The sequence below is a fragment of the Babesia microti genome, chromosome IV (assembly GCF_000691945.2).
Source record: "Babesia microti strain RI chromosome IV, complete genome".
NCBI classification, from domain to species: domain Eukaryota; phylum Apicomplexa; class Aconoidasida; order Piroplasmida; family Babesiidae; genus Babesia; species Babesia microti.
In genome coordinates this window covers 1,269,548-1,281,943 of record NC_034969.1, presented here as the reverse complement: position 1 = coordinate 1,281,943, position 12,396 = coordinate 1,269,548, and the positions used below count along the sequence as shown (strand labels likewise).

At 47.6% G+C, this 12,396-nt stretch overlaps 9 protein-coding genes across 9 annotated transcripts; 2 read left to right on the top strand and 7 right to left on the bottom strand.

Moving 5' to 3' along the window:
* On the bottom strand, nt 435-934 carry BmR1_04g08355 (small subunit ribosomal protein S14e; the record flags this gene model as incomplete). Its single annotated transcript, XM_012794806.2, has 3 exons — nt 435-540; nt 562-739; nt 760-934. 3 exons carry the CDS (start codon nt 932-934, stop codon nt 435-437), a joined length of 459 nt encoding a protein of 152 aa, XP_012650260.2.
* On the top strand, nt 1,180-2,408 carry BmR1_04g08350 (tRNA pseudouridine synthase A 1; the record flags this gene model as incomplete). Its single annotated transcript, XM_021482683.1, has 4 exons — nt 1,180-1,650; nt 1,671-1,800; nt 1,961-2,031; nt 2,052-2,408. The coding sequence occupies 4 exons, from the start codon at nt 1,180-1,182 to the stop codon at nt 2,406-2,408; spliced, it is 1,029 nt and encodes a 342-aa protein (XP_021337866.1).
* BmR1_04g08342 (phosducin-like protein, putative (PhLP3)) lies at nt 2,511-3,314 on the bottom strand (the record flags this gene model as incomplete). Its single annotated transcript, XM_021482681.1, has 1 exon — nt 2,511-3,314. One exon carries the CDS (start codon nt 3,312-3,314, stop codon nt 2,511-2,513), a length of 804 nt encoding a protein of 267 aa, XP_021337865.1.
* BmR1_04g08341 (Translation initiation factor IF-2) lies at nt 3,426-6,739 on the bottom strand (the record flags this gene model as incomplete). The annotated part of the gene is given in 4 exon segments (XM_021482680.1): nt 3,426-3,644; nt 3,664-4,050; nt 4,130-5,603; nt 5,625-6,739. 4 exon segments carry the CDS (start codon nt 6,737-6,739, stop codon nt 3,426-3,428), a joined length of 3,195 nt encoding a protein of 1,064 aa, XP_021337864.1.
* BmR1_04g08340 (Ribosomal Proteins L2 C-terminal domain) lies at nt 6,931-7,785 on the top strand (the record flags this gene model as incomplete). The annotated part of the gene is made up of 2 exons (XM_021482679.1): nt 6,931-6,949; nt 7,031-7,785. 2 exons carry the CDS (start codon nt 6,931-6,933, stop codon nt 7,783-7,785), a joined length of 774 nt encoding a protein of 257 aa, XP_021337863.1.
* A 21-nt stretch (nt 7,786-7,806) lies between these two features.
* BmR1_04g08325 (conserved Plasmodium protein, unknown function) lies at nt 7,807-9,171 on the bottom strand (the record flags this gene model as incomplete). Its single annotated transcript, XM_021482678.1, is given in 8 exon segments — nt 7,807-8,087; nt 8,107-8,195; nt 8,216-8,268; nt 8,289-8,423; nt 8,445-8,663; nt 8,684-8,741; nt 8,763-8,942; nt 8,969-9,171. 8 exon segments carry the CDS (start codon nt 9,169-9,171, stop codon nt 7,807-7,809), a joined length of 1,218 nt encoding a protein of 405 aa, XP_021337862.1.
* BmR1_04g08320 (large subunit ribosomal protein L8e) lies at nt 9,340-10,194 on the bottom strand (the record flags this gene model as incomplete). Its single annotated transcript, XM_012794801.1, has 2 exons — nt 9,340-10,094; nt 10,176-10,194. The coding sequence occupies 2 exons, from the start codon at nt 10,192-10,194 to the stop codon at nt 9,340-9,342; spliced, it is 774 nt and encodes a 257-aa protein (XP_012650255.1).
* Nucleotides 10,392-10,909, bottom strand: BmR1_04g08315 (large subunit ribosomal protein L12e; the record flags this gene model as incomplete). Its single annotated transcript, XM_012794800.1, has 2 exons — nt 10,392-10,852; nt 10,873-10,909. 2 exons carry the CDS (start codon nt 10,907-10,909, stop codon nt 10,392-10,394), a joined length of 498 nt encoding a protein of 165 aa, XP_012650254.1.
* Nucleotides 11,285-12,313, bottom strand: BmR1_04g08310 (conserved Plasmodium protein, unknown function; the record flags this gene model as incomplete). The annotated part of the gene is made up of 3 exons (XM_012794799.1): nt 11,285-11,749; nt 11,771-12,001; nt 12,026-12,313. The coding sequence occupies 3 exons, from the start codon at nt 12,311-12,313 to the stop codon at nt 11,285-11,287; spliced, it is 984 nt and encodes a 327-aa protein (XP_012650253.1).

Sequence of the window (12,396 nt, the reverse complement as noted above, 5' to 3'; positions counted from 1 at the left end):
TGATACGCCTAGTCTAAGACTGATATGCTATGATTTACCATTGATGTGCGTAGGAACGGTATATTGGTCAATTTTTGATGTAAATTGACCATAAGTGTTAGTCGAACATTGAAGAGGCACGTCGATTGAACGCATTAAAAGGGCATTTGTAAACCCTTAATCGTGACCCCGGACATGTCCAGTGTACCAACAAAATTATTCGTCATACATTCTGAAATGTTACACAATTCACGCAAATGTTTGCTATATAGGGTGTAAAATCGACCAATTAAGAATAAAGTAGGTTGAAAACAAACGTCTCACAAAGGAGCGAAAGTCAGGGTTGTCATGAACGGCACGGGATTTTCGGCAAAATGGTCGATACTTAAATGCGCAATAATAATAGGGATATATAGAATTAAAAAGTGTCCATTAATTACGTAACTGAGGCGGGTTCACAACCTGCGGCCCCTGCGGCCGCATTTACGCCTAGTGGAATCCGTGGGAATGGGAGTGACATCCTCTATCCGTCCAATTTTCAGCCCTGAACGTGCTAGCGATCTGCATAACATGCGTTTTTACCTCAGTGCCGACTGGGCCCCTGGCCCAGGAGTCTTAGATTTAGTCCCCCCAGTAGCCCTGAGTTTAACGTGTATGGCAGTGACACCAAGCTCCTTGAGTTTTGCCGCGACATCTTGAGCCGCCATCATAGCTGCATATGGACTAGATTCATCCCTATCAGCCTTTACTTTCATCCCACCTAAATAAAAGGTCGGATACCTGTGACCCTAGCTAGAGTTTCCCTATTGGACAGGTCGGTTACGTGAATGAAAGTGTCGTTGAAGGAAGCATATATATGGGCCACACCGAAGACGTGCTCACCATCCCTGGCCTGTGGGCCCAGTTGCGTTTTGACGTCTACTTGAGGCTGTTTCACACGGGCAGAGGGAGCCATCTCGCAATGTTTGTAGCAGTAACCGCCCCACCTACCCTATGCCAATGCCATGATCCCCTTGCATGTACCACCCCCCCCTCCTTATCCTCCTAGTCACACAATTAGCAGCTAGACCGGTCGCACAGTCTGGTCGCAGCGCCTTCCAAATAGGCCGCGCGCAGCTGCCTCCTGTTTCAAATATCAGCATAGTTTCCAGCCTGTCTACCTTGACCAGTGACGGACCCGAGGTCAAACCCCGAGTGTCAATGGAATACATGCCCAAAGAAGGCGTTTTGGGGGGCATTATGGCACCGCTTACGAATCTGTTGCTAGTGGTCTCCTACGACGGGACCCGTTTCAACGGTTGGAATGGCATGCCCCTCTGCAGCTCCATCCCCAACCGCGGGCTGGATAGCGTGGCCAATTGCCTGCTAAAGCCCCTGCTTGCGTTGCACGGGTTCGACGCCAGCAGCAAATACTTAGACTACGGCTTTTCAGGAGGTCCAGCTGGGGAAGGGGGGGCACAGAGTCCAGAAGCTAAAATTATGAATTTTTCACTGGTAGGGGCCAGCAGGACGGATAAGGGTGTACATGCACAAGGGATGGTATGCCAATACAGGTCTTTCACCAGGTTCCCGCCGTTAGATGGGGATTTGATGCAAATCTACACCAGGATGAACCGCATGATCCCCCCGTCCATCCGCATAAATGCAATGTTACACGTAAACGATCCGAAAGTACCACAAAATTCATTCAGTTCATGGTGCGGTTCGACAATATCGGTAAAATCTACACCTATCGGTTCAGCGTAGGCCCCGCTAACCCCTTCAATCGACACTACTGTTGGCAACTGAATTCCGATCTGGCGCTGATAAAGCGGGATACAAGTGAGTCTCACTTTAACTAACACATGTTTAGTGTAATATCATGATTGGCGGGCAAATTTTACATTTGAATCAACCCACCCACATAGCCTAGTTACCCAAATTACACTCCCTAAATTTGTCATAAACGTCCCCCAATCTAAAAATGGATAGCCTAACCTAGTGAACATAAAATTTGACCCGGAGAAGGCGGAAACTGCATTGAACAGCTTCCTGGGCAGGCACGACTTTACAGTAAACCTTCCCTGATGTAGAACTTTAGAAACGTGTACCGAGGCAACGAAAAAAATAGGCCTGTGGACCCCTTCTGCACCATTGAGAGCGCTGAACTGGCCAAGGACGAATCTTGCTATATGCTATTAATCAGAGGTGACCGCTTCCTCTATAAAATGGTGCGTCATATCGTGGCCCACGTAGTTTACACCGCACTGGGGCTGCTGCCAGAGGGCTATATAGGGCAGCTGCTCCGGGGCGGCCCGAAGAACAGGCACGTAGAACCCGCCCCCAGCCACGGGCTGGAGCTGAGCCGAGTCGTCTTACCCAAAGATGTTGAACTGGCCATCCGCCATAGCAGTGCCTCCCTCAGTCGCAATATCAATAAGATAACCTGACTACGCCATGCGTACCCTGTACACTAGAATAATTTTACGCACCTACCTACCCCTACTAGCGCCCGCCCAAAGTGGCGCCACAGCTAAGTAAAATTACAAACGTCAAACTCGGTTGTTTAACACCCTGTTCAGCAAGTTAGAAGTGTAGGCCCTAGACTTTTTCCGCTCGTACTCCTCGTCGCTGCGGGAATCGTCGGAATCCCGCTCCGCAGCCCCAAATACTGCCCTCCCAATGCCCGAATCAGAGGCGTCTGAGTCCGAATCCAAAACATTGCCGCGGGACAGTTCAACGCCGGAGCGCACGATAAAGTCAAGGATCGCCTCCGCAGCCCGCTCCTCGATGCTCCTATCCGCCAAGTGGGAGCCCTGCATGGCGATCACCTGGGCTGCGCCTGCCTGTGCGACGCAGGCGCCGCCTTTATACACGAGCAAAGCGGAGGGGGCCGTTCTGCCTGAACTAGAAACTATGCGCTTAGCCTCGCCAATGGCGAACTTGGTATCAGGGAATCGCCTGGCTAGTATTTCGTAGCCGCCCTTAAGAGCCTGGAAGGTGCGGCCTGTCTGATCGTACAAAAATACTATCACAGGTGCCTCCTTTGAGTAGTTAGTGACATTTTCCACAAAATCATCGCTGTATACGTCTATCGGAGAGCCATATTTTCTAGAATTGTGCCTCTTCTTCAGTTTCTCCAGACGCTTGGCGCGGATAGCCTCCTCCGAGATCTGGACCAGTCGTTCCGACTGCTCAATTAAGTTTAGTGTTTTTTCTTCCTCAGTTTCTTCTGTCGGCAGCGGCACGTAGTTACCGAATTTTACCTGTATGTCATCCCATTCGGAGGTTATCCTAGTTGGGTTGGTCGTTGACATTGGCCCCCCTACACCCCCCGAGAAATATGGGACAGGCATACACACCAAGCGCTCAGCCTTACGAATGCACTATACTGTAGACTAGCGGTAATTCATCAATATACTAAAAAATAAAATGAAACAAATAATATACAGTTATATCCAACCCGCCTAGCGAGAGTAACATTCGAGGGTGTCTCCAACCATAAAGTCGTCAAAACCCGCAAGTGTTAGCCCTCCCGTGTCGGAAACAGTGGAAACCTCGCTCCTGGTGTGCCTCAGCGATGCAATCTGTCCAACAAAAATCACCTCACCGTTACGAATTACTCTGGCGGGGGAACCGCCCAAAATCTTGCCGCTCTGAACTGTGAATCCCGCTGCTTTCTTGTCCTAAGTTAAGTCCAACTACCTTCACGGCGCCAAAAACCTTGCCAACAATGGCGGTTCCCGTCAAAACCCCACCCAAGGGCTTGGCGCTGCGCCGGCGCTCAAGCTCACCCATGCCCAGGGACAAAATTTCATCCATAGAACTGCACGAAATTATGCTAACGCCCCGCCTGCTAGCAGCCGCAAGAAGGTCCTTTGGGCATCCCATACCGTACAGGAAAATTATTCCGTTTGGTGATGCCCTGTGGATGTCTCCGCTCGTCATCACCCCGGGCGCTGCCGTCACGGGCCCGTATCTGACGTCACTCGGTGTATCTTCAACTAAAAGCCCCCTCAGAGACGTAGAGATCGCCTCGGCTGTGCCCAAGGAATGGCTCTTGACCACTGCAGGTACTAGGCCTCGCCTCCCCTAAGTCAACACGCAATGCGTAACCCACTTCGCAGGAGTTTACCTGCAAAGTGGGTTGCTGCGCTGTTATGGCACTTACCTGCGGGGAAAATTCTTCGGACGGCATAGCCTGACATCCCTGGGGCATCAGCGCGCAAATTTCCCTGGCGTCCTGCTCATTGGACGCCCTGACGAACGCCGTGCCCGGGGGGATAAGACAGTCCAATCCAGCTATGTAAACAGCGTCTCCCGGGTTAGAGGCAGCTATGGGCTTGAGGTCCAATCCGAAAAGCCTTTTGGCTACGATGCTTTGCCCGCTGTATATTATGAAGTCCCTCCTCTCCAACTCCTCCTGCAACACGGCCAGGGCGTACCTGCCCACACCTCTGGCAACGCCAGAATCTATTACCACGCCACCTCCAGCAAGAGCCTCGGCCTCTGGCAAAGGCATTGTAGACAGGGCCTCGTATATGGACTGGGGAGACGGCTGGGACTGCATTTGTATCAGCTGGGTAGGGCCAAGTGGTTGCAGTGTTACGCCTGCTACAGAAAGGCCCAATGTGATATCCTCCAGGCCCCTATCACAATCGCTACAATCAGTGACACAAACCACCAGCGGTAGTTTTAAGTTAACGCATCGCTGTATTTGTCTCTGCATGGCTTCTTGGAGGCCCTCCTTCGCGGAGACCACGGCGACTGCAATGTCCGAGGCACCAAGTAGGCCTTCCGTCATCTTGGCGAAAGCCGGATGTCCCGGGGCATCGAAAAGCAAGTACCTGCGTCCCCCAGTCTCTACGCTGGCCAGCCCAAACTCGTGCCCCGTGGGGGTACCGTCTGCAGCCCCTCGTGTGGCACTTTGGGCGTGGGCGCATAGTGAACGGAAGAGCTCTGTCTTGCCGCTGATGGCAGATCCGATTAGGACGACCGTGTGGTATTTTTTGGGTCCTGTGTTTGTTAAGGCGCGTAATTCAGTGGCCTCCAGGGCCCCGTCGATGTCTGTGAATTTCTGTGACTGCGAAATGACGTTGTAAAAGCTTTTGGCCATATTTGGAGATATTAAGCAGTCTGCGCCAATACGCCGGCGTGTCTTCATGAACACGTACTTGGAAACCATATCCATCCTCCCGTTCACACTCTTTAGGAAATCCCTCAGCGTCACGCTCTCTGTCGGCATGACGACTGGGGGGCGAGTTTTCAGGGCCTTGTCAGCGTCATTGACTCCCTTGGACATGTACTTGCCACTGTCACTGACCCCCTTGACCATGTACCTGTCAGCGTCATTAACTCCCTTGGCCACGTACTTGCCACTGTCACTGACCCCCTTGACCATGTACCTGTCAGCGTCATTAACTCCCTTGGCCACGTACTTGCCACTGTCACTGACCCCCTTGACCATGTACTTGCCACTGTCACTGACCCCCTTGACCATGTACTTGCCACTGTCACTGACGTCAAATGGAAAGCGAGGAGGCGAGTGGGTAGCGGCAAATGGCCTATTCCGTGGGACCCTGCGGCGTAAAGACATCTTAGGTCCGAGAAAAGCCTCCCTGTGCATGGGAAATATCTCAGCCCATCTACGTGCAAAGGACAGTTACCTGTTTCGTACGGGAGAATTGAGGGGCAGCCTCGCCAAAAAGGATGAGATGTAAGGCAGCCTTGGAGGGGATAGAACCTCCAGTTCAACCACTTCTCCAGGCAAAAAGAGCTCTTCTATGCCAGCGTCCATGCTGAATTTGTTGTCTAAAGTGCATCGGGAGAGAAACATGTCCAGGTGGTAGTTCCCATGCAGGGACCTAAAAACGATGGAGTCACCGTGTCGGCAGACAGGAATTCCGTTGACGATCATTCCCCGAGTCAGCGGGGGATAGTAGTCTGGAGTCCTGTCCAGTGCGATTGTGACGTATGGTCGTTGTTTTACATCGTACGAAAGTGGGGAGATTGTCCTAATGGGGAGCACACGGCGTCTTCCCAAATGAGCCCAGGCCCCTAGTATGGCGCTTGCGCGTTGAGAAAAAAGATTTGGGTATGTATAATGGGTGTTTTCATTCCATAGGACGTCATTTATGAGGATACATTTGGCATCATTTGAAACGATCGAGACCAGGGCGTGTTTGTAGTTTAGAAACTTTGTTATGACAGCGTCGTAGACTAGCCCCGCATGTATAGGCCCGGTAACATACGCGCCCTTGTTGTATGTGGTATTTACACGGGCAGGTATTATATTTTGGGCGAGCGACAGCCACTTTTCAGCGTTTCCGCGTCTGTTGTCTTGGTGGTTACCGCCTGTATGGCTATTTGTCGGGGCCTGGTCTTTGGCAGCCTCGGGGTGGCGTAGGACGCGGTATTTTGAATCTACGGGGGGTAATTGTGCAGAGTGTAACGAGCGCCATCTGTTATGGTCGCCCGTGTTACGCGTGTTTAGGCTGGGGGTCCAGGTCAGTCTGGACGTCGAGGTCAGTTGAGTGGTTGGGAGGTTTTTATTGGCGAGTAGAGGTTCATTATGGACCAATGGCACCTGGAATGGAGAGATAAATCCAGGAATCCTGAGTGTAAAAGCAGGGAGCGGTGGTGACTGAGCAAGTGTGTGGGTCTGTCTGGCGAAAGATACGAAAATTGACAAGTAGGATATAAAACGGCAGAGTGTATCAATGTAGGATTGTTGACGGTGATTTGGACGGGTGTTATTGGATAGGGGTAGAGAATTAGGCATGTTATGTATTTTACTGTCTAGGCGTTAATGAGGCCGAGGTTCGGGTGTCTAAGTTGCATTTATGCAGGAACACCCGTGCGCAGGTCAGTTCCATGCCGCGCAAATGCCTATTTGGCCAAATCGTGTGGTTGTACGGTTACATACCGGAGCCACTAACTTGCTGTTATGGGGCGTAATAAGAAGTTGCGCATATGGGCCGCGTTATAAGGGGTAAGTCTGGAGTGAATAGACGACGGCGCTAGGGTGTTCCCCTTCGTTGTGTCAATGCGTGTTGAAGATTGTGTAATTTAGGTCAGAGGAAGGGGCGAGGGTCAATCTTTAAGGCGCACGTCCACAAGCGTAAGGGCCCGGTTAAGCTGAGGAAGTTGGATTATGCAGAGAGACATGGGTACATAAGGGGCGTGGTGAAGGACATTTACCATGATCCCGGAAGGGGGGCTCCAGTGGCCGAGATTGCGTTTAGGAAGGTGTACAAATTTGGCCTGGAGAAGGAGAAGGTCGTTGCGATCGAGGGTATGCACACTGGTCAATTCGTCTACTGCGGAAAGAATGCAAGTATCAACATAGGAAACGTGCTACCTCTCTCTAGCATGCCGGAGGGCTCAGTCGTTAGCAGCTTGGAGAACAAGCCCGGGGATCGCGGCAAACTGGCCCGCACTTCTGGCGCGTACGCTACAATCATCAGCCACTCGGAAGATGGAAAGAGCACTCGCGTTCGCCTTCCTTCCGGCGCGAGAAAGACCCTGAAGTCTTCTACCCGTGCGGTGATCGGCGTTGTCGCCGGCGGCGGCAGGATCGACAAACCCATACTTAAGGCCGGTGTCGCTTACCATAAGTACAAGGCCAAGCGAAATTGCTGGCCCAGGGTAAGGGGCGTTGCTATGAACCCTGTGGAGCATCCTCACGGTGGCGGTAACCACCAGCACATAGGCCACCCGTCAACCGTCGGTAGATCTGCCCCTCCTGGTCAAAAGGTCGGCCTCATTGCTGCTAGGCGCACTGGACTCATTAGGGGAGGAAAAAAATCCACTACCAAAGACACATAGTCACTAGTAATTCTTTATCATTCAACTGTCACGGGTTTGCGCTTTATTTTTAATTGCGCGTAAATAATCTAGTTGGTCATTCAAGCACATAGTCGTCCAGCCCCGTTTAACATGTGTAATTTCGTCAATTAGACTTGTATCGTACAATTTATCATCTGATTTCCCCAAATTATATTCGCTTACATATGTTTCCATTTTATTAAGATGAAAATTTTTGATTATTTCGTCAATGCAGCTGATAAATTCGATTTGTTGATCATTGATTATGCAATAACTGCTGTTGGCAATGGTATCTATTAGGCCTAGATTAATATTCATTACATTTCATCAAATCAAAATTCCAGTACTTTATGTCGCAGAGTTTTTTGAATGTTAAAAATGATTTGGGGGGCTCCAAAACTTCGTTTCTACTGACTTAAATACACTTTACCTGGTCAACTCCATTAAAATACGAGTAATGACTCGTTTAGCTCCAATATATATCTTTATTAAATTTAAATCACCTCTTCATTTATCTCCAAAAATTTAACACATGAACCTATTACGCATAGGCTCTGATTAGCGTTGAGTATATTCGGATTGTTTTCAATGTAGTTGAGGATATTTGTATAGTAGACATTCAATTCCGTAATGTTATTCTGAAATCAAATAAAACGTACGTAGAAAGAGTCCAATTCAATATTTTCAGCAATAAATACGTTGATATCTGAAGGATGGAACCTGTTTAATTGATGGATGGCTTGGATGATCATCTCCATTAGTTGCGATTTAAAGCTGATTAGATCAGCTTCAGAAAACAAATTACGATGCTCAGAATTTAAAAGAGAATGATGACATTTTAATAAAATGGTTGTGTCAGAAGGGGTTAAATAAGGCTTCTGTATGAAATAGCAGATACATTTGCTACAATACTCTTCCATATCCGACAGTGTAACTGTTTATTCATGAAACTGTTCCTATATTAAATGATATCTAACAAAAAGAATCCCTTATATAGCAAAACCGAGTCATTTGCCGTACAATAATTCCAAATTTCACTACTCGACATCCCTTCTTCACATTCGTTTAGGATAAAATCGTTAATGTTATGAATTAATTTGTTATCTTTCAGTGTAGACTTGTAATGGGCGAATAATATTCTGACAATTCCGGTAATTCTGAGTGAACAATTGAATTTTTATACCCTAATTGGGGGAGAAAGGATTGGATTCTACTAGTACAGGCAAAAAACAATGACTCAGCATGTGTGTTAGCGATTTTTTTCATGTGAGATAAGTCTTCAAAGGTCCAAATAACTTCTTTAGAAGACATTTGAGGTATCTTACGCAGTAACACAGTCGCATTTACCGCAGGAGGTCTAACAAACAACCTCAACATGCCAGACATGACTGCCCATATGAAAAGTAAGAGAAAAATACATATATAGTATGTGGCAAAACAAAATAAATAATTATTGTATATAAAAATATAACTAGCAGGCAACACTAATGGAGCAACTAACAAGCCGGATACGCGCAAACCCGTGACAGTTGAATGATAAAGAATTACTAGTGACTATGTGTCTTTGGTAGTGGATTTTTTTCCTCCCCTAATGAGTCCAGTGCGCCTAGCAGCAATGAGGCCGACCTTTTGACCAGGAGGGGCAGATCTACCGACGGTTGACGGGTGGCCTATGTGCTGGTGGTTACCGCCACCGTGAGGATGCTCCACAGGGTTCATAGCAACGCCCCTTACCCTGGGCCAGCAATTTCGCTTGGCCTTGTACTTATGGTAAGCGACACCGGCCTTAAGTATGGGTTTGTCGATCCTGCCGCCGCCGGCGACAACGCCGATCACCGCACGGGTAGAAGACTTCAGGGTCTTTCTCGCGCCGGAAGGAAGGCGAACGCGAGTGCTCTTTCCATCTTCCGAGTGGCTGATGATTGTAGCGTACGCGCCAGAAGTGCGGGCCAGTTTGCCGCGATCCCCGGGCTTGTTCTCCAAGCTGCTAACGACTGAGCCCTCCGGCATGCTAGAGAGAGGTAGCACGTTTCCTATGTTGATACTTGCATTCTTTCCGCAGTAGACGAATTGACCAGTGTGCATACCCTCGATCGCAACGACCTTCTCCTTCTCCAGGCCAAATTTGTACACCTTCCTAAACGCAATCTCGGCCACTGGAGCCCCCCTTCCGGGATCATGGTAAATGTCCTTCACCACGCCCCTTATGTACCCATGTCTCTCTGCATAATCCAACTTCCTCAGCTTAACCGGGCCCTTACGCTTGTGGACGTGCGCCTTAAAGATTGACCCTCGCCCCTTCCTCTGACCTAAATTACACAATCTTCAACACGCATTGACACAACGAAGGGGAACACCCTAGCGCCGTCGTCTATTCACTCCAGACTTACCCCTTATAACGCGGCCCATATGCGCAACTTCTTATTACGCCCCATAACAGCAAGTTGATCCATAATTAGGCTAATCAACATCTATTCCGACGCAATACACCCATGTATTGGTTGAAACAGCGTTTAAACATGCAAATTAGTAGTTCAATCATAGACTGTAGGTATAGCGTTTGTCTAGTCTATAACTAACTTCGTAATAATTAATTGGTAATTGGGTCACATGGCCGGAATCTCGATTTCGCCCGAGTCTATAAGCTGCTGCAACAACCTGGGCTTCTTTCCATCGATAGTACAGCCTATGGCATTGCAAGTTCCGAGAATTTCTTTAACTGTGCCTTTGAATTCCCTAGCCATTGAGTGAGGCCTCATGGTGCGAGAGACATTGAGAATTTGATCAAAAGTCAAATTGCCGCTATGTTTGATATTCTTGACTTTTTTCCTATCCCTGGGTGGCTCCGCTAATTCCCTGATCAATAGTGCAGTAGCCGTTGGCTTGATTTCAATCTTGGCCTGTCTATTTTGAACAATCAAATGGACGGTGACTTTGATCCCCTTCCAAGCCATGGTTTCTTTGACGATATCATCGCCGATTTTTTTCGGCGACATGCCGAGAGGGCCGAGTTTTGGAGCTAGAACGCTAGAAGCCGCTGGTTCGCCTCCTAATTGCCTAAGGTACACTGGATGAAGGTATACATACCATGCACTACTTGGTCTGGATCAGGTTTTTTTGCCATCCTTTATACTCCCGTCTAATATTTTTTAAAATATGAAAACAGACTAAATAGGAGAGTGAATTCTTGTGTTCCCCACTGACCCGATAAACTCACTATCTGTTACAGCCTTACATCTGTACACTATGCGTACCATTATCTAATAATATTCATGCAATGTTCAGTGTGTTGGTTATAATTTATAATATATTAATTAAGTGTATATGTCTATGTATGTCTATGGCTGGCCACTTATCATCCAAGCCACAACTCTTGCTTTTAACATAGCTCTAACTAAATTTCGACTTCATTCTTCATTATTAAAGATTGACTATCTTACTTACTTCGTTATGTATTTTGTATTACTAATCATATTTGCTTGGTAGGGATGCCTGAAACCTAAATGCCTGGCGGGATAAAGTTGCCCTGGGGTCCATTCCAAAATCCATTACTGTTAGGATGCAAACCAGGCTGGCTAAAAGGGACTGCATTGTTTTGAGAACTCCAAACATTCATCATAGGGGCTACAATACCATTCCCAATTTGTGGATTGGCTTGTGCAAATGAGTACTTACAATTGAATTGAGTCGAAATATCGTTATTTTGCAGCTCAGAGTATTGTGCTTTGAGTAATTTTTTAATATGGCCGTGGTAAATATATCGGCTTATGGCCATTGTTATTAAAAACCCGATTCCTGCAAGTACGTAAAGGCCGGCTCCTAAAAGATTCAGATAAAGGCCGTTACCTAACACTGGCTTCGGTAATTGTTGGCTAGAAATGATTGCATTCCAACTTTCATACGTATTATAATGCCACGTATACGAAGTAGCTGTACTTCCTGTAGCAGCTGCAAACCAAACGCACTAAATTGACTATATTCTTACGCATATGGCTAAATGTCTGCCAAAAAAAACGGACCATACAATGCTAAGTATCACTACCACAGAACAAATGATTGTCACAATCTTTATTATGTCATTCATAGACTTGATAGTCTCGTAGCCTGTTATGCGAGTAGCGATTGCCTCTTGGCAAGATGGTGGGCAATTAGAGGCAAATACTTCAATATCATTTAAATCATTCGAATTGTACTGAATTGCATTATATCCCTTTGTCTACATTATAAAGTGTGGTTCTACCTTTGTTCGTTCGATTCTTTGTTTCCAATTGACTAACACTCTTCCGTTGTCGTAACTGACAGTTTCCAGTCCATATTCTGTAGGGCCCACAAGATGTTGCCTATCCATGCCTTTGTATTGGTAGTTGTATGTAATTTTACTAATTTTCCACCAGTCGTATACGAAAATGGAGACTGTCTGCGCTATGCATCCAGCTAGGGCTGCCAGGCACATAAGGGCGATAAATATTCCCGACTTATGCGTTTCTCTACGAGCAGTTGTGCCCATATAACAGTCATTGTACTCCATTTTATAACACCTGAAACCACCCCTCCCAAATTTAGGCTGATTTATTCTGCTTGTGTCTGTCTGCAAGTAGTTGCGTGCTGTGA